We start from the raw sequence: 21,302 nt of genomic DNA on the forward strand, positions 1-21,302 counted from the left end.
TTCACATAGTACGTTGATGTGTCAACTGTCTGAGTTTTCAGACAGCGGAGGTAATCAGACTCTCTCTCTCTCTCTCTCTCAGCAGTTTACAGCCTACAATACATGTCATATATTAAATATGTAGGTGTCACATATATACTATTCTAATATAATTACTATACAATACTAAACAAATCGTTAATTTGGGATCCTAAGTGGTTGTGAGTCCCTCAGGCTGTGGCAGCCAGATCCATGTTTAGCTGTCAGTAGAGCTGCTGTCCCCTCTCCTAGGAGAACTACCAGCTTCTCTTCTGTTGTTAACTTTGGGAAGTTTTATTTTTTGGGCTATTTTTCCAAGGTGTAAATCTCTTAATGAAGATAGTTTTTCCCAGTGGAGGAGGAAGTGCATCTCTGTCTGACCCAGTTGGTGGTCACTGAGCCTGTATTTAGTATGGATGGTAACTGCACCTTTTTAACTTCACTAGCAACGTTAAATGAAAGCTAATATGTACGAGTAGTTTCCCATGTAAGAAGTATAACGTTCTGTAACATTAGCTACATTATAGCATTCATAATAAACGGATCATAATATAATTACGTATGTGGTAATTTGCATAAATAGCACAACAGATCTAAACATTGGGTATAGCCAGGTGAAAATGTCTTGTTGACATATAACAGTAAAAGACTTAATGTAAAGGTCTGAATGGAACCCATTTAGGCTACCCATGAGCATTAATACATAGAGGCAGGAAGAAGTGCTTTAAACCAGTATTGATTATTGAGTGTATTAAACCAGTATTATTATTGCAGAGATGGGGTTTGGGGCTGAGTCAGTGGGACTGTTTCTGGGGGATGAGTCTGAGGGAAGAACAAGGGTAAGGAGAATGCAGAAGACAAAAGGTAGGTAAAATAAAAAAGTGAACCCCCAGAAACAGTCCCACGGACCCAGCCCCAAACCCCATCTCTGCAATAATAGGCTAATTAATAAATGCTGGTTTAAAGCACTTCTTCCTGCCTCTATGTATTAATGCTCATGGGTAGCCTATGGGTTCCATTCAGACCTTTACATTAAGTCTTTTACTGTTTTATGTCAACAAGACATTTTCAGATGGCTATACCCAATGTTTAGATCTGTTGTGCTATTTATGCAAATTACCACATACGTAATTAGATTATGCTCCGTTTGCCCATGTTAACAAACAGTACGACACCGTTCTCTCTATACAGACTTTAAACGCGAACTTATTTTTTGTGTGTTTTTATACTTTTCTAGTATCACTCATTTAAATGGGAAGCTTTTTATATCTTGTATGTTATACATTTTGTACCCCTCTGTCATTGTATCCATCATTTTTATTGTTAATAAACAAATCACATCCATCCCCCTCACTTTTGAAAAGCTTGTTACGCCCCTGATCCAAATGCAGGTTTAAAAAGGTTTTTGCAACATTGTCTTTTATTAAAATGATAGGCTACATTTAGAGGTTTGTGGTTAGAGGTTTGTATTCTCAGTGTTTTCTAGTTTGAAATGTGATTTTTTTCCTGAAGCTACATCTGCAGGATTCATGAAGGATTCATGTAAAATCAGTCCAAAAATCACTGTTTGTTTGCCCCACCTTCTTAGATCTGGAATTCATGTTGGAGAGCTTGGCAGAGTTCAGCAGGAGGGTTGGACAGGATGTTAAATTGGATCCTCTACTCAGGCAAAGTATGCATAGAGAAAAATGTTAATGCTGACCACCAGGATCGCATTGACACAGCAGAACCTGGACCAGAACACACTCTCTTTAACATTTTGAACTCTGGGAGTTGGAGTCTCCTCTGAGCGCCGCGCTGCTGAGATACACAATCCTGACCCCCGACCGCATGTCACCCGCCGTGTTGGCTCAGAGCCTGCAACAACACACACACACACACACACACACACACACACACACACACACACACACACACACACACAGAGCTGACACATGAAGTTAATCAAATAATAATTACAGCCGTATGTGTGTGTGGGGGTGTGTGTGTGTGTGTGTGTGTGTGGGTGTGTGTTGTGATTATCACATGATGGCTGGTTTTATTCCAAGTGGTGTGCATATTCAGACTCTTACCCTGGGAGCTACGGTGGCTGACAGAGGACACTTTCTGTAGAGGAATTTCTCTGGGCGGCTCTTCAGTCAGAGTCCACCAGGTCAGGTTACACAACTAGGGGAGTATAAAATGGAAATGTAACAACATTGAGCCCCGTTTTCATTCTTAATGCTAAGCTAAGCTAACCAGCTGCTGCTGTAGCTTAATATTTAACAGACACGTGATATTAATCTTCTCATCTAACTCTCGGTAAGGAAGCAAATAAGCGCATTTCCCAAAACTTTGAACGATTCCATTAATGATATACTGTATTTATTCATAACCAGGGTGGAGGGCGGTGGTTTCACATGTTACGTTTTACACTCTCTTTGCAAGACTGTCATAATAATAATAATAATAATTCTTCATCTTAGATAACATAGAGGTATTGTAGATTTTCTGCATTGTTAATGGATATAAAGTACTGACAAACATTGTGATTAGTTTTGTGTGTACAGGGGAGGTTAGTAGCTCAGTCAGTAGGGAGTTGGGTTGGGAACCGGGTTGCTGGTTGGTTCAAGTCCCCATATGGACCAAAGTATGGTGGTGGACTGGTAGCCTGGGCACTGCCAAGGTGCTCTTGAGCAAGGCACCGAACACCCAACTGCTCGGGGCACCTTTCCATGGGCAGCCCCCCTCACTCTGACATCTCTCCATTAGTGCATGTATTAGTAATGTGTGTAATTCAGGCCTGTGTGTAATGTGTATAATAATAACATTGTAATTTGGGATTAATACATTATTATTATTATTATATTATTATTAAACCAATCTGCCTGTCAGGGCACAAAGCAGGTCTGCACACATTCTCTTGAAATGTGTTAGGATATCAGAAAGGCTGTTTGCATTTTGAGTTCACACACAGGCCAGAATAATGTCAGATGTGACAAATGGGTCACCGGCATTAGCAAGACTTGAAATATGAATTATTATTATTTATTTTTTTATTGTGAGCAACAATAGTTCTTCTGTACTGTAAGATTAAGCTCTTTGGTTGATTGTTGATCTTTAGGATTTAGATAGGCATGTTCTCTTTGACTGTCTTGCAACATGGAGACAAACCTTCAGATAAAACCTGTTCCTTTACCTCAGACTCGAATCCTTTTTATTTTTAACAGATAACAATACAGGTGTACCAACAGCCAATGCATACGCATTACTTCCCTAATGATTCTGTTATTTACTGTATCTGTGTGTACACACCTGTTCGTGGCTGGGCGGCGGTGTGAGCAGTGATACTATAGCAACCACGATAGCAGTGAGCCCACAAAGGAGAATGGCAAAGTGGAGGTAGTGGACGCCTCGCAGGACTGCAGGTGCCAAGTCCTCGACTCCACATCTGGGAGGCGGGAAGACAAACTCCAGTGCCATCCTACACACACCCACCGCCAAACCCACCATCAGGCCCCAGAACGCACCCTGAATACACGCAAACACACATATAAACACATTTTCACACATTTCATTACATGCCTTCCTGAGTTGATATCCTTCCGCTAAAAGCATTAGTGTGTTGGGTGTGTTCGGGCTCGTAACACTCTCACTTTCCCACCATGATGATCTGTCATCGTCTTGTCACTTAAGTACACACACGTGCAGTGACACAAATAAGTCGCTGTCTCCGTCTCTGTTCAGCCTTCAGCAAAAAATGTGATCTGTGTGGTTGAACTTAACACACATGGAAATAATCACCCTGTCACAGCACGCAGAGCAAACATCTGCACCTCTATTTTACATGTGGAAAAAATTACATTAACTGTTATTTTGTTGTTACATTGACAACTGATGGTCCGTTTTTCTGCTTTCAGTTCATATAAATCTAAAAACATCAAACATATATATATATAGTTTTTTGGAATAAAATCCTAAAATGTGAAATTCTAGGATTCATAAAATGGGAGATAGAAACAAATACATCATAAGACACCGCATGTGCTAGATGACACTAATAGCAAAAAAAATTTGAAAAAGAATTTGCCTCTCTAGTTCAAAGACTACACATGTCATGTCCTCTTTAAATACTGTAGGTCTGTATTGTTTGCTCTCTATATTAAACTTGTCAGCGTGTGTCACATCCTGTGCAGTAACGTGTGCTCTTTTACCCTATGAGTCAACACCATTCAGATTCTTAAAGCGATATGCTCACTGTGTTTGAATAAAACGTTGTTTGTAACAGTGCTATTGACCATTTTCTTTTTTAAGATTTTTTTGGGCTTTTCCACCTTTAATTTTTGACAGGACAGCTAGGTGAGAAAGGGGAGAGAGAGAGAGGGGGAAGAAATGCAGGAAATTGTGACAGGTTGGATTCGAACCCTGGACCCTACCACTGAGCCAACCCCGCCACCGCTATTGACCATTTTCAACAACTTTATAATCCCTCCAGTATGGATTTTGCAGGTCTACGTAAAGACGTCTAGACGTACTGTATACATTTAAACTATGCTAAATTTGGTGTGTAAATGTGAACGTTTTTAGACGTCTAGGTTACCTTTAAGCTGTGTTAAAACCTACAGTCTATGGTTAATGGATCACTAAAGGCACAATTCATTCAAAGGGAAACATTAATGTCTGTGCCAAATTTTATGGTTCACATAATTCATCCAATAGTTGTTGAGATAGTTCAATAAAAACTAAAAATGTCAACCTGATGGTGGGGCTAGCTAGAGAAAAAAAGTCAAAGTCAAAAAGATTCATCCTCTGGGGAACATGAAAGTCTGTACAAAATACTGTATGGCAATCTATCCAGTAGTTTTGAGATATTTCAGTCTGGACCAAAGTGGTAGAACAGACTGACAGACTGCATTGCCATATAGCAGCTAGCCTGGCTAAAAACAATTTTATGCAACAGAGGTGTTTATTTAACTGGCAAATGACCGACAAAAGATGATATTTACATTACAATAAAAGAGAAAAACCCATTCGTTCTGAAAATCTTGAGAAAGTCCTCTTTATTTCAGTAGTTAAAAGCGTGTCCACAGAGAGCAGACACACCCAGGACTTGCTCTATTAAAACAGGGATTCAATTTGAACTATCCAGTGGACTGGTCTTTACTTGCAGTTGAACAATGTTTAAACAAGTGTTTTTAGCTCTGGGTCAATACCCATTTTACTACAGCAGTATTCTTTTACCTCTCTCTATTAATCTTTATCTTTTAATAATCACACTTTCTCTCACTTGCACTAGGTTATCAGTCAATCACTTTCATTTATTCAAGTGAAAGAGCAGCCGGTCCATGCTGGTTCCTACTGAGGAAATAAAAAAATACAATACAAATCATAAAATGAGTGAGTAACACAAAGACATTCATGTACATGGGCTCCAAACCAAGCAGCGAGGGGTGTTGGCAGCTGGAGCCAATGTGAGGCTAATAAAAACAACCAGAAAGGACACAGAGTGCAGGAAAGCTTCAAAACTCCAGTATGTTCTCATGAATAGTTTGGTTTGGAATGGAGTAAACTTTCAATTAAGTTTGGTTATTTTTACAACAAGACTTATCTCTGTTTCCTGTACAGTATGTGTTAAAAAGTAATATCTCTTTGAAGCAGCCCAAAAAAGGTTGCGGAATGAGATTTAATTATGTTTATTTGTATCATATAATACTCGTGTACTTGTTTGTTTCTGACTGTAAGTAGTGCTGCAATGATTAGTCGATAATTGGATTACCCTACTGACAGAAACTGATTGATTATCAAATTCTGTCAATGTTGTTTAAGTCATTTATTGAAGCAAAAATGCCAAACAATCACTGGTTCCAGCTTCACAAATATGAGGAGTTGCTGCTTTTTTTGTGTCAGTGTGGATTCATTATATTTTAGGTTTTGGACTGTTGATCATCAAAATAAGCAATTTAAACATGTCCCATTGTACTTTTGCAACTTTTGGTGGGCACTTTTCAGTATTTTATAAACAAAACTGTTGATAGATCAATCAAAAAAATGAAAATAACTTGTGTGGGCAATGCATTGGGCTGTGGCTCAGGTGGTAGAGTGGTCGTCTACCAATTAAGAAGGTTGGTGGTTGGATCCTTGGACCTGCAGTACCGTGTCAAAGTGTAATTGGGCAAGACACTGACCGGAATTGCTCCCGATGCTGCGCCATCGGCGTGTGCATGTGTATGAATGTTTATCTGATGAGCAGGTGGCACCTTATATGGCAGCCTCGGCCACAGTGTGTGTGAATGGTTAATGTTTCCTGTACTCTGTAAAAGCGCTTTGAGTAGTTAAGACTATAAAAGCGCTATATAAATACAGTCCATTTACATTTACATGTTACCTGCTCATTGGTCCGCTTCCAGAAGATAGCCAGGGTGAAGACAGCAGTGACGGGTGGAGCGAGGCAGCTCGTCACTGACTGGATGTAAACATACAGCTGGCCACTATTGGCTGACTGCAGGATGGGGATCCACACCACACTCACCACCACCAAGATCACAGTCACGATCCTGGAACAAAGAGTACATCTCTTTCACTTTCTCTAAGCACTCTCTTTTTACTTTATGGATCCTGGTATTAAAAGTTCACCCTCCACAGCATGATCAGAGTGCATATGTCAGCTGGCACCGTCCAGGGTTAAGGACAGATGTTCTCTGACCACTGGCCCTCCATCTGTGAGTGACGTACCTGCCGACCAGTAGCAGCTCTCTCTCCGAGGCCCGTTGGCGATATTTCTTCCAGATGTCCATGGTGAAGAGTGTGGAGCTGCTGTTAAAGATGGAGGTCAGCGATGACATCAGAGCAGCCATCATCACTGCTATCATAAGCCCACGCAAGCCTTTAATACACAACACAGATGAGCACATGCATGCAGGTAAAAAATAGAAAGCGTATCAAAGCAGTTGACACATTTAGAAATAACAGTATTCTCACCACTTGGCATGAGTTCAATGACCAGTTTGGGAAAGGCGATGTTGGAGCATCCCACCTCAGCTCCACACACTCGCACACACTCTTCTGGATCCACACATCCTACAGTGTCTGAAATATGAAATTACAGGTCATTCACACACAGGGGTGGAATATGTCACAAAATATTCTACTCATAAACAAGGTGTGTTTCTTTGCTTAATTTCTACTTATGAAGAGGTAAAGGGTCTGGAGTAAAATAAAAGCACAAAAGTAACTCATTTATTTAGCTATTAGAGAGTGTAAATGAAACTACATTATTGGTGTTCTATTCTTAGTTAAATATGGCAAATTATTATGATTATAATTTATGAAATTACAATAATTCCCCCCAAAAAACAACACAAGCTGTAAGCTACATGTATAATTACACAAACTCCACTGAAGTTACTGGTAACTTCACCCCTTTTTTCTTGCACAGTGAGAAAATATGTGCAGGTACAAAATCCCATGCAGGTGTGTGCACAACTATAAAGACTTACAGTATACCACCCTGGCTTGTAACATAATAATACACATTATTTCATAGAACATCAGATTTATGGAGAGAAGTGTCCATCAGTAATTCACCTGTGATCTGCATGCAGTGATTTCAAAAGATAACGATACAATCTCTATAAATATAATTAATTTTTTAGATAGTTCAACTATCTATTTAGTCAAAATTGGACTCAGACCAAGGGTCACCTGCCTCTTTGGGCATCTCTATATACCCTAAACTTGACCTCTTAATCTAAAAATAAACATTGATTAGTTAGCCTATTTCTCAAAATCTTGCATCGCTAGAAATCCAGCAGACTTTACAGTAACACAAGTCTAATGGCATGATTAGCAAACGTTTGGCATCTGCACTGCATTACCTAATTAACTAATTCTCCTACTCGAGATGATTTTTCTTTTTAAAATCAGTTTAAACTAGCCGAATAGGCCTGCCAGAATATGCAGCAGATAAAAAACAAAACAATAAGTAGCCTACCATAGTTAGTTATTACACTGTCTTTTGTAAATGTTCTGTTTTGGGAGGAAAAAACAAATGTCTCTCCCTATGTCCCGCCGGCAAAAGGGTGGAGTTAACAGCCTCTCTTTCCTAACCAACTACCGGACACTCCGCCTTTCTGCCCTCCGGTGACAGAGCTTCCGTTGCCGAATTCCAGGGGCAGACACATACCGGCAACTCCACACTGCACGCTGGACCTCGATGAACTTTCTGTCTGCACGAACGTTTTGGAAAAATACGGAAAGACAAACCGACGTGGACTCGGAACCAGTGAAAGTTGAGACACGTACGCGCCACGTTAGCGATTTATTAACGAGTTTTGCCTTTTTTTTGTTTTCGGGGAACTGAACAGTTGCCATTTTTTTGGTGCTTTAAAAAGCTGTGAACTGGCTGGCAGACGCTTCAACGACAAAAAAAAGAAGAATAGTGACTCGTCAGCGCAACAGTTAGCTTGAGTCACCAACAGTTTCAACACTTATAAAGGAGGATTAATGACTTATTTCTTTATCTCAAGTACGTGTTCCGCTTTGGTTTGACTCACTGGTAGACACACAGACACACACACACATAACATTCATCAACCCACACAGATGCCCGCCTCCACGTCTGCCGGGCCCCGAGGCTGGAGCAGCTGAACCGGGCCGCCGCTGCATTCCCCCGGACCCTTGAAGGTGAAAGGCGTGGCGCTGGGCGGGGGTGCTTTCGCTCAACACCTGAGGGTGTGTGTGTGTGTGTGTGAGTGCTGAGAGTTTGCGTCGAGGAACTGTTCCAGCGGTTTATTATTCCCCTCAGATAAAAATCTTGTTTGTTAGGGATCTGTTTATCACCTCACGGGCCCAGGTCGCGCGGACACGTTATGGACCGTAATGACAGTTCGTACTTTTTCGAGGTTTGACCCTACGGACCGACAAGTGGAAACGAACTGGGTCAGAGTGGTTTCGGTACTTAACTATTTATTGACCGGTGGATAATATATCGAGGTCATGGCGTTGTCTCAGATCCAGTGCCTGGACAACCACCACGTCAACTGGCGCGTGAGCGAGGGCAAACCCGAGTTTTTCTACAGTGAGGACCAGCGGCTGGCGCTCGAGGCTCTAGTCACCCAGGGCCGCGATGCATTCACGCAGTACATCCAGGAGAGGGGCGTCCGGGATTTCCTCTCGGAGCCGGAGCTGGAGCGGATTGCTCACACAGCGGAGGACTACCGGCCTGGGCACGACCATCATCAGAAGCCAGAGACCCCAGGGCCGGGGAACCTCACCCCGGGGTCCGGGGAGTTTTGGGGAGACGGTGAGGTGTCGCTCCAGTATTGGCCAGATCGCTCGGAAGCCTCAGTGGCGGAGCTGGACCTCGGCTGGCCCGATGCCATTTCATACCGGGGGGTCACGCGCGTGACCGTGCACACCCAACCTCCAACCGAAGGGCACACGCACATCAAGGAGGTGGTGCGCAAGACCATTGCATCAGCGCAGAGGGTAGGTAGTGAAGAAGAAGATGGTGATGATGCATAATAGTGTTATAAACAATGCAGGGATTAATGAAGTTCAGGGGACCTCCACCTGATCAGAAACACCTCAAAGTTTAAAAAAAAACAACCCTGTAGGCCTATTAAATAACCTGCTTTCATTGTGTAACTTACACTTTTTTTGGCACTGTGTTAAAGAGGTGTTGAGTCAACGTTTTTTTTTTTGTTGTTTTGTTATATTTCATTATAATGTATAGTGTTTATAGAATTTGGCTCTTCCATGTATATGTAGCATGTGGTGGACAAATACAATCAATTACAAAAACACCACAGCAAATGTACCACAGCACTGAGTCAACTACAGCAATAGTCTCAACAACAAAAAAATGAAGTACGGTTGTATTTATTGCAGTAATATTGAATGCACCACAATACATCATGGTTTTTATTAGTTTTCTGGTTGGTCAGTGTATAATGCAGTTTACTACCACAAGACTACAAGCTGCAAAGCAGTGTTTGTCTGACACAGTAAAGAAAAGAAGCTTCACAAAGGTGTCGCAGAGCTATTCTAGCTAAAATGGTTAGTTGATTAATTGCCTGGTGGATCGAGAGGAAACAAATCTGTAACTATTTTGATAATGTTTTAGTCATTTTTCAATCAAAAACACCAACTATTCTGTAGTTACAGCTTCTCCGATGTCAGGTTTTGCGGTTTTCTCTGTCATATGATAGTAGGCTGCGTGTATTTGGGTTTTGAACTGTTGATTTATTAATCGAGAAAACAATTGGCAGGCAGATGAATTCATAATGAAAATAATCGTTAGTTGCAGCCCTAAATTGAATTGTGTTTACACTGTTTTATGTTAAATCGCTGTCCGATTAAGAAGGATTGTTTTGATCAGAGGTTTGACTTCCTTTGTTCTTTTCTCCACAAATGCTGCTGACAGCATTGCAGTTGAGCACAAGGCTAAATCCTAGAAAAGTAATCTGACATGGCTTTCTTTGGACTGAATTTAATCCAGCGTCTCCCTAATTTACACCTCATTATCTGCCGTTTGTCTTACAAATCTTCTTCCCCTTCTTCTCTCACTCACACAACAAAGTTTTAATAAAACAAGTCTGATCTTGACACGCCAGTGAAAAAAAAATGCTCTGACGTCAGTAAATAGGTTACATGCCAGAACCCCATACATAACATTTACCTCTCACATACATGCATTCTGACACATGTACATATAAAAGCCTAGATGTCCCTCAGGGCAACAAAAGACTTTAATGACTAAAGAACCAGTTCCAGAGTGAAATACTTTCTCCTTGTTTGGAAGGCATTACGCCAACAACTTTTTCCAAAGCTGCTGTTCAGCTGACCTCAGTTTACAACAAACTGCTCCCTATTTAGGGGTTGTGTAGTATTTGCTTTTAATTCTAATGCTTTATATTACAATTTATCTTCTTTTACCTTCTACTTTTTCTAGGCTTGACAAGACCATGTTTCATCCTTCAAGTATAATGACAATATAGTTGATTTGAAATTTCATGGTAACATATTCTAACCTCAAAATTCATAACTAGCTCTTTTTCCAGAGCCATTTTCTTGACCATCTTATTCCCTATTCCCTTCTTTTGGACCGAACTCTGCCTAGTTTTAAAAATTAAACTGGGTCAGGTGAAGAATGAATAGACAGTGCTGTGTGAAGAATACCATGCTGTCACTAGTATTGTGTTGAAACCACACTGTCCGGACACTTCACACTCTGTCACCACTCTGCAAAGCAATCTTTCTTTCTTGCAGCCTCTTGATGGAACGTCTATGGTCTGATATTCTTTGTCTTTGAGGGTTTAATTGACTTTTTGGATGCAGTTTTCACAAGTGCCCAGCTTCCTTTGATGATTTAATGGGTGTAATATTGTTAAATCGAACCCTCCCTCACAGACCAGGAAACACTAACACCATTGAGGATTTCCTCTGTGTGTTTTCTTTATGTGTGTGTGTGTGTGTGGGTGGGTGCGTGCGTGTGTGTAGGTGATAGCCGTGGTGATGGATGTGTTTACAGATGTGGATATCTTTCGAGACCTGCTGGATGCTGCCTACAAACGCAAAGTCCCTGTATACATAATCATTGACACGGCTGCAGTCCCCTGCTTTCTTTCCATGTGTGGCAGAGCTGATATGCACCGTGGACACCTAAAGGTATGCATATATACAGACACACACACATACACACCCAGATGATGTTTTGATATGCTGGGAGATGAGCTAGTTGGATAGATGGCTACTCTTGATAACCATATAATAATATAAAACTGTAGATTTTAAAAAGCTCCAGTTCAAACATTTCAAATAAAATGTGTTTCATTTAAGACACATTTTCAATAATACGTATATTGCGATATTTGAAAGAAGGGCACATGATTGAGGTGCATGCACCAGCTAGTTGTTTTGCCATAGGGTGAATTTCTTTGGTATTCTTTGCCTCTGAGAGTAACTGGTCTAGGCAGTAAAAGAACATGTTTTAATGGGGGGGGTTTCTAAATGCTTTGGACCGGAAAAACACTGAGCACATTCCTGTCTCTCCTGCCATTAGACAATTAGATACACCTTGCACACTCTCACTTTACTCTTAGTAACATGTTTCTCTTTCATTTCTCCTTCTTCCTTCCCCATAGCTTCCACCGCGTGACCTCGCCTCTCTTTCAACCTCTTTCTTATCTGCCATCTCTGCTGTAATTAGGAACATTTGCGACTCCTGTGCTTAGTGTCCTCTGTGAGATTTCGCACAGAACATTTACTCACGAGGTAATGCTCAGCCAGGAACCACACCCTTATCACAGGGCTAAAGACAAACATCGTAGGGTGTGTCGTACAAGCATGTACATACATAGATACAGTCCGTGCTCTAACCTGTAGAGTCAGCCAGCACAATAGCATTGTGGTGTTAATAGAGAGGAACTGTTCTCGAGCAACAAAAAAACTCATTCTTTTCCGTCTCCCTAATCTCTTGTGGCTTGTATTTCCCTTTTATTCACCAAAATCCTTCCTCCCATCAACACTAAATTCCCAAGAGCCTCTCTTTACATAGCATTTACAGTGTGTGTGTGTGTGTGTGTGTGTGTGTGTGTACACGTGTGTGCGTGTAGAATCTGCGCGTACGCTGCTGTGGAGGTGTGGAGTTCTTCACACGGTCAGCACAGAAGGTGCGTGGAGCACTGAGCCAGAAGTTCCTCCTGGTTGACGGAGACAAAGCTATCTCTGGTTCATATAGGTGAGCAGTGTACTACACAGTATGTTGTGAGTGTGCGTGAACTCTGCGCACTTCTGCGTATCGTTTATTTGTGTATTTAAAGCTACTCTAATCAGTATTTTAACTTGCTATGTGACGTGTGAAAGGGGTCACACGAAGAGACAAACCTACATAAAATAGTCACCGGACTCTGCAGTTCCACTTTCTCTACAGAGTGTTTGGTATATTTCAACTTCACTGTTTTGGTTCAGTCGCACCGCTCTCAGCTATGTTCCCCGCAGCAGCAGGGACACTCCCTGCCCAGCGCCAAACAGCGGACAGATAAAGTTAGCAGCAGGGAGAAATGTGTTGTGTAGCCAGAAACACCACTCCAAATGAATGCTAATATGCTCCATGTCTGCTGGATGTGTAACTAGGCGACTGTCAGCTGACTCGTTCATCATAACAACTGGAACACTGTGATGAATAGGCTGACATTGTTGCATTGTTGCAGCATGCAGACTTTTATCTGCCAATGCCAATTTTTGTCAACTAGGCAGATCATCCACAACTACAAACGTTCACTTCAACACACACATACATTTAGTTTTGTCACTGTCATCTATAGTTACATATTTACCAATACATATTGAAGGGAAGAGGGAAAACATGAGAAGAGCGTAATGTGATGCATGACCACTGGTGTAAGCCTTTTGACACTATTTTACAATGAATACAACTAAATTACATGTGCCCCTCCCAACGGTGCTTAAGATAAAACTATATTACTCCCATCCATATATAACTTAAGACAAACAATATTCATCATAAAATAAGTGCAGGTTATTGAGATAATAAATATATTTCTACAGTTATTAATACAAAATAATATAATATTGCACAGATCAATATAATAGATGGTAAAAACACTAATAAGAAATGTGAATATGGGGGCAGAGACATTATTTGTGTAGATTTAGAGTCTGAATGGCGTTTGGAAATGAACTGCTCATTAGTCTGGTGGTTTGTGGTCTGATGGACCTGTAGTGTCTCCTTGAGGGCAGGAGATCAAAGAAGTGGTGGCCAGGGTCAGAACTGTCTTCAACAATGTTTTTGTGCTCTGGAAAGGTAGCGGGTGTGTGCAATATCCTGAAGTGAGGGGAGAGGACAGCCGATGATTTTCTGTGCGGTGTTGATGACCCTCTGCAGTGCTTGATTATGATTAAACTATGCTTTTTCAGTACGAGTTATGACATGTAGAAGAAATCTGAGCACCCGTCAGATAAGCACATTAGTAAGGGAGTCCCTGAATTTATCTTTCCATGTCTGTGTTATTCCAGCTTCACCTGGACCTCATCTCGTTTGGACCGTAACCTCATCACAGTGATCTCAGGACAGGCAGTGGAGACCTTCGACCTGCAGTTTCATGAGCTTTACCTCGGGTCCAGAGGTGTGTCTCTCAACCATGTCCCCATGGTAGATGAACCAATCCCTGAACCGATCCCTCAGGTGGCTCTTGCTCCGGTTTCAGCTGCTGTTGCTCGAAAGCTCATCAATCCCAAATATGCCCTTGTTGCCGCCGGAACCCACACAAGTCCGACTCCTTCCGACCAGAATTCAAGCAACAAGAACTCCCAGAATCCCACTCAGCTAAAGATTACCAAAGGACGTCTTAAGCATGTCATCGAAGAGCCACCCTTACATCCAGGATTAGCCCATCTGGAGAAAGTGTACCTGGTCAAGTACCTGCCCACCTGGCCAGAGCCGGACCCACCAAGCGACGTGATTGGCTTCATCAACATCAGGGATGAAAAGCGAGCTAATCAGGTTCACTTACAAAGGTCGGAGAGGTTTGAGACCAGCCAGGCTATACGCTTTAGCGCACCACTAACGCTAGTTCAACCACAGACTGAGGAACCGGCTTCAGTTCGGGATGCAAACGCTGCAGGAGCAGCAGAAAACCTCTCTGGGAATACAACAGCAGAGGCCTCTACTCCTGTGAGTCCAACCAACCAACAGCTCGAAAAGCAAACCGCTCCGAATAAAGACCAAACTGATGCAACAGATTCCAGGGAGCCTCCTCAGCAGCCCAACACATCTTTAACACAAGACACACGCAAACCGAATGCACCATCACCATCCAATGTTACTGCTGATTCCCAACCAACAGACCATGCTGAACAAACGCCAGAGATTCAAACTGCAGCACCTCCTGTTCCTAAACGCCGCACCCTGCAGCTAGTCATAGACCCCGCCCCCTCAGAGCAGCCTGGCCAACCACAGGTCATTTTGATGAAAATGGACCAGTTGGAAAGTCTGGATGGCTTCAACAAAAAGGGAACCCGGGAGGATCCGCCGCCAGGCCGTGGCCGCATAACATCAAAGGCTAACAGCAGGGACTCTGTCAGCACCGGCGAGGGCAGCCAAGACAGCACGAAGGTCATGTGCGACCGAGCAGCCAATGATGGTCCTTCAAGCACCTCCACGGCATCAGAAGAGGAGTTTTATGAATGTCCCCAGCCAGGGCCAAGTGACCCGTTGACCAACGGAGTGACGACCGGGTCAGGGCGTGGGCATCGCCAAGGGGACGGGTTCAACATGATGGCACGCCTCTCCCAGAGCATGCTGGATCTGCGGCAGCCCAGCCAGTCAGACGACAGCAATGCCCTCATCCGCGAATCACAGCAGCTCCGCAGACAAGGACACGCATCACCGCATAGGCACATAGGACAGGTATTAGGTTATATAGTATTTCCAATCCTTTGGTCTTGACACAATTAGTTGATCAATAGCTTAGTCAATTGACGGATAATTCCTGGCCAGAAATTAATATTTTAAGTCATTTATCAAGCAAAAATTACACATATTTACTCATTCCAGGTTGTCAAATGTGACGTTTTGCTGTTTTTTTCTGTTCTGATTATAGACTGTTGTTCGCTAGCCTGGCTTTCTGTTGTGATGGCCATTTCGTACTGTTCTCTCACATTTTACAGACTAAACAATTAAGCGGATATTTGAATTGAAATAATCAACAGATTAATTGATAATAAAAAAGAAAGTTAATTTTCGAGGTAAAATAATGAGTCAATTCATTGACTGACAATTTTAATAATCAACACAAGTTTTTTTACAGGAAAAATTGCAAGTCTCAGCTTCTCAACATGCTGTTTCTCTGTTTTATATAATTGTAAATAGAATATCTTTCGGTTATGGTTTTATTAGTTGCAGCCGCAGACAACACTGACAAGTAGATGCTGAGACAATGCTTGTCTTAATCTGAATTTCTTTTTAAATGATAAATGAGTAATCACTGACAAAAACAAGTGTGGATGTTCCCAGGAATAATGTTTGACATGAATAAGTAGTTAGTTCAGTCCTAGTCAGGAAAGACACACACACACACACACACACACACACACACACACACACACACACACACACACACACACACTGCCTTATGTTAGTTTGTAACGAGATTTATATAAATCCCACTTAAAATGGGTGTGTTTCACCAGAAGTGTCTAAACAAGCCACTACCTGCTTACAGTAAACATGTCATTCCTCTATCCAAATTAAAAGGTGTGTGTGTGTCCGCCCACATGGGTGTGCACGCACCTGGATAGAGAGCTCGGCTGATCATGCCAGGGAGGATGATGAAGATGAAGGGGAGCATCTTCAGATAGGCAGCCAGGATAGATGCTCCTTTCACGTGACTCATGTTCTTAGCAGACAGGGACCGTTGTACAATCACCTACATAAAGAGAAACACAAATAATAATTATAATAGTACTAACTTCATTCATACAACGCTTTTCAAAAGACAAGAATTGTATAGTGTAATGAAATATACACAGATAGAATTAAAATAAAGTGCATTTTAACAGATAACATTTAAAAGAACAAATGCTGTAAAGCACATATTAAAAACAATTTAAGAAAAGCCATTCTTAAATAATGTGTTTCCAGAAGAGGGGTTAGGATATATAGTCAAGAGCCAGCCCCATTTTTTAATTGACTCTAAAACACACAAGCAACTACTGAAAAGTGCTGAAATTGTTGTTCTATACAATCTTCTATGGGATCTTGTGAGCAGCCTTGCTGTGGCATTCTGAACTAGTTGAAGCTTGAATAGGTTGTATTGACTCAGACAGGAATCAAGAGTTACAGTTGGATTGCAAATAAAAATGGACTGCAGCCATTGTGAATATTTGTCGATATTTCAAAAGAGGATAAAACCATTTTCAGACATATTTGTGGTCATAGCCCTGTAGCCATTGCACATAGCATTGGTACTGTAGTCTTGGTAGGAGGCTGACCCATTATGTTGTTAAGTTAAGGCTAACAAGACTTTGATAGTGGAAGATTATTAGCTTGCTAACATTAGCATGGATATATATATATAGACGTTACTTTTCGTTGCTGTTATTTCAAACTACTATCAAATGTCACAGTGGGAAGCCAGTGTGGAACAGGGCTTAGTATGCAATAGAATTCTTGAATGTTAACATGACTTACATGTTCCATCTGACATTAAGCCCAGGGCTAGTAGAAGTGCAGTGTGAATCGTATAGCCCTAGGCTTCGGTTAACCACATTGTTAACCCACTAAGCTAAGAGAACACAGTGTGAAAAGCCCTATGGCATCATTTGAATCATCATCATCATTTCTTTTTATATGTGAGCATATAGTAATTAGAAAATAGCAAAGGGCCGAGCATTATTCCCTGAGATGTGTTAAACGGGTAGTTTATAGGATTTACATTCACCAATGTAACCCGTGTGTGCTTCGCCCTTTTGTGATCTCTGTGTTGTGTTCTGGCTGTGTTGTTGACAGATAAGGCGGAAGACAGTGCTGGATTTTCTGCTTTACCTTGTGTATTCTGTAGTTTCAACAAAAAAGACAGGACATAACTTGTGTGGTCACTGCATGTGGTTAGATCCTCTCCGGTCACATCAGTAACGGCTCTGACCGGAGCGTGCACGCACATACCTTTGTCATCGAGCTGACCACATCCACACACACACAGTCACACTCGAAAAACACAGGCAGGAGGGGAAAATCCCCCAAATAAAAGATTTATTGGAAATAAGAGGATATTTTGGTGAAATACATAGGAAAGTCTACATCATCGGTAGCCTCACAAATAGAAACCATGTGTAACACTTCTGGATTGCATGATGCCATACTCCTCTCTCTCTGCTTCCTCTCTCTGTCTAGTTGTTTCAGACCTCGAAATCTCCAGGTCGTGATGCCCGACAGAGAGGACCTAAAGTAATTATCGCCAAACCAGGAAGTTTTCACCGCCCCACCCGAGCAGATGTCCCTGTGATTGGAGGACACCGCTACTGGCAGGGTCAAATGCTGCAGCCTAATTCGCGTGTAGAGACACGATCCGGCCGGTCGCCACGACGCCACAGCCCGAGTTACAGGAAGACTGACGCCGCGCCACAGCAGCCAGCCAACCCATCAGGGTTACTGGGAGTATCTTTCTCAAAACTGAGCAATTTTAAACACTTAAGGCCACGAGGTGGAGTGCCGCAGAAGAAAGGGTCTCAAAATAGCAAGGCTGACCGGTAGAACTTTGGGCCAGCACAGCTACACGAGGATGATTGTTGATACAGACATCCTGCTAAGAAAGTGGTGACTCTTCAGTGTGGAATCTTCTCTATCTCTGGCATGCATGTCATTTCCTGTTTTTGAACCCTTAGGCTCAACATACAACAGATATATTTAATTGGGATTTTTTGACTATGTCAACAAGAGTTGGCAGTTTGATCTGATGATATGTTTTAAGAGGTATTGTCTGTGAATTAATCCCATCAACTTCAAAACCAAAGCTTCATGGCTAAAAGTGTCTGACTGGAGGGTTCCAGTAGTGTCCGGGAGGTGTGATGAATTTAAGAGGCTGATGCTGATACCTGGGAGGAAATAAACCCACACTTTTTTTTAGCACGGATCCCTCCAAGAGTTGTGCTAAGATTTCCACCAGAGGTAGGGTATTTTATGGATGATAACCAGTCAGCTGTTGGTCAGCTGTGATATTCTGCCTTGCCAACTCAGGCCCCTTTAGTCTTATTAACAATTCTATGAACAAATATTGTTAATTACCTCAACTGCTTTTCTTTTTTCAGAACACTGTAAAACGTATTTTTCCATATCCAACCTACACAGATCAGCCGATTATGTCTCGCCAGTGCCACTGATATTACAGTCAGGCTCTGGTGTTGATACTGTACCACTGTGATTGGTTACTGTAGGTGTTAGGGTAGGGCTTCTGTGTTGATAACTGGTACAAATGCAATTTTAAACACTGATGTGGGACCAAAAGTAAATGTTGTAAATAAAAAAAAATACAAATTGTTGCTGACCCAGCTCTGTTGTTGCCTCAACCAGGTCAGGTAAATTAACAGTTGATTGAAGAATCATGCAGCAGTTAACATCTCAATATTTCAGGAAAGTTCATCATACTGAAAGGGAAAGTACATAACTCAAACCTACAGCATCTTCACCCAGACAACTACTCTGACAATAATCCGGAAGAGCTGGATCATGGATCACTTTTTAAGTATGTCTGCTTTTGCCTCAAAGACTGCAGACAAATATAATGGTAGCTTTTAGGTTTCTCAGGTGATTTTTGAAGTGTAGTTTTTTTTTTTTTCTTTTGCTGAGATTATATGCAGCCAAATTATTAGAATAGAGTGTTGTATGGTATAAGTGGTATGACCAAAACCAAACAAATTATACAATGAGACTGAAAGTTCAGTAGTCAAAACAATCTCACCACAAGGTCCATTTAGTTGCTCCTTCTGGAGTTTGAGTAGTTTAGCATTCTTTCTTAGGGGGAGGACAAAGACACAGACTAAGAGAATTACCAAAACTGTTTGTTGGAAACATCATATTACATTTTGCAGTAACTTCCTTCATCAATTTTGACCAAATTGCACTTTTTGAAGTTGAGTAAACACAGTTTTGCGCATGATCACTTTCTGTTTAAAAAGTGTGTGATATTGCTGAATGCCTGTGTCCACAGATTTCTACAGTTGGGTCAAAATCAACCGCAAAGAAACTGGCAGAATTGATCTCTGCATGTTAGACAGTGCGTGGGAGTTTCTTTGCAACTTTTGACCTACTCCGTCCCCCTCCGATGCACCCCTCTCATGTTATAGATGCAGGGCTTGACATTAACTTTTTGAGGCACTTGTCCTTCGGACAAGTACATTTACGTTTCACTTGTCCATGCACAAAAGTCACTTGTCCGGGTAAAGAGTCATCATTTTATAAAAAAAAATAGTTTTGCTAATGCATGCATATAATATAATAATGCAAACCGTTGAAAGCATCCAAACACTATCAGCATTAATAAAATTCAGTTGAAACAGTAGAAACAAACGTGTCCCGACAATAGATTTCCCATTCAACAAGAAAAAAGGATCTCCAGACTCCATAGTACAAAGTAATATGTTGCACGCCGGTGTGCAGAAGTTAATATATTGAGATTCTAAGTCAGTATTTTAAAGGTTTGTCATTACTTTCAGATTCCTAGTCAATATTCTAAGTTACTAAGTCAATATATTGAGATACTAAGTCGATACTTTGAGATGTTGAGTCAATTTATTGAGATTGTAAGTCAATATTTTAAATGTTCTCATTGGTTTGAGATTCTTAGTCAATATTCTGAGTTACTAAGTCAGTATATTGAGATACTAAGTCAATATTTTGGGATAAGTCAATACATTGAGATACTAAGTCAGTATTTTGAGATAAGTCAATATATTGAGATACTAAGTCAATATATTGAGATTCTAAAGCAATATTTTACATTTTCTCAATACTTTGAGATTCTTAGTTTATATTCTGAGATACTAAGTCAATATTTTGACCAGACGTAGTGGTGACTTAAACTTGAACTTATACTATATCTAAAATTATTTTGTAGACATAACAACGGATTTTGCCACTAAATGTTGGTGTTAACTATTTTTTTTTAATACAATTTCACTAATTTCTACCCAGCAGAGGCTGATTTAGAGATCCTTTAAAAGCTGTAGCTACTTTACAGTTGATTATTACCTGAAATTTAATCCGCATGTTATTTATTTGTTTAAAAAAGGAGCACAAAAAAACGACATTATAGAACGGCAAAAACGACCACTGGATTGGAAAAGGGTATTTTACAACAACTTTTAATGCAGCACGAGTATGGCGAGGCCAATTTCAAGTGAACGCAACATCTGTGTTTTTCCGACAACAGCAGCTACAACGTCATACGTTCCTCTCCAGTGAAATACAGACAGACACACTTTTACGCCGTTTAGCTGTCAGCAATTTAACCGTGTTTACTCTAGCTGCTAGTTAACGGTAGGCTAACGTAACCTGCTGCCAAGTGTAGTGTTTACTAGCGTGACATGCGGCGATGTTTAGGTTCCCTCATCCGTTTTCGGAGCATCAGAGAGAAGTGCAGGCATTTCAGTGGCACCAAAATCTGCGTTGCAATTCGGTCCGGTAGATAACGGTCGTTATGGCACCGGTGCCGTATTAGCACCGGGTCTCTCGTTTTCTGTCAACGATGTGGCGAAGAGGTAACGTTAAGGCGGAGTTAGCAAGCTAA

General features: G+C 41.3%; 2 protein-coding genes across 2 annotated transcripts in view; one reads left to right on the forward strand and one right to left on the reverse strand.

Annotated features, from left to right (window-relative positions):
* Nucleotides 1-1,325: 1,325 nt before the first annotated feature.
* slc5a10 (solute carrier family 5 member 10) overlaps nucleotides 1,326-21,302 on the reverse strand; it is a 23,679-nt gene continuing 3,702 nt past the window's right edge. Inside the window, exons 8-14 of the mRNA XM_028604509.1 lie at nucleotides 16,310-16,445; nucleotides 6,976-7,083; nucleotides 6,730-6,880; nucleotides 6,383-6,551; nucleotides 3,313-3,528; nucleotides 2,091-2,184; nucleotides 1,326-1,875 (exon numbers count right to left, since the gene is read on the reverse strand). Of these exons, the coding sequence (XP_028460310.1) occupies nucleotides 1,682-1,875; nucleotides 2,091-2,184; nucleotides 3,313-3,528; nucleotides 6,383-6,551; nucleotides 6,730-6,880; nucleotides 6,976-7,083; nucleotides 16,310-16,445 (1,068 nt within the window). The 3' untranslated portion in view covers nucleotides 1,326-1,681. The remainder of the gene's footprint in view (nucleotides 1,876-2,090; nucleotides 2,185-3,312; nucleotides 3,529-6,382; nucleotides 6,552-6,729; nucleotides 6,881-6,975; nucleotides 7,084-16,309; nucleotides 16,446-21,302) is intronic.
* Nucleotides 8,046-19,412, forward strand: fam83gb (family with sequence similarity 83 member Gb). Its single transcript, XM_028604498.1, has 5 exons — nucleotides 8,046-9,483; nucleotides 11,497-11,664; nucleotides 12,612-12,736; nucleotides 14,035-15,427; nucleotides 17,912-19,412. The coding sequence occupies exons 1-5, from the start codon at nucleotides 8,992-8,994 to the stop codon at nucleotides 18,269-18,271; spliced, it is 2,538 nt and encodes an 845-aa protein (XP_028460299.1). The 5' UTR covers nucleotides 8,046-8,991; the 3' UTR covers nucleotides 18,272-19,412.

This window comes from Perca flavescens, chromosome 2 (assembly GCF_004354835.1).
Source record: "Perca flavescens isolate YP-PL-M2 chromosome 2, PFLA_1.0, whole genome shotgun sequence".
In the NCBI taxonomy this organism is placed as follows: domain Eukaryota; kingdom Metazoa; phylum Chordata; class Actinopteri; order Perciformes; family Percidae; genus Perca; species Perca flavescens.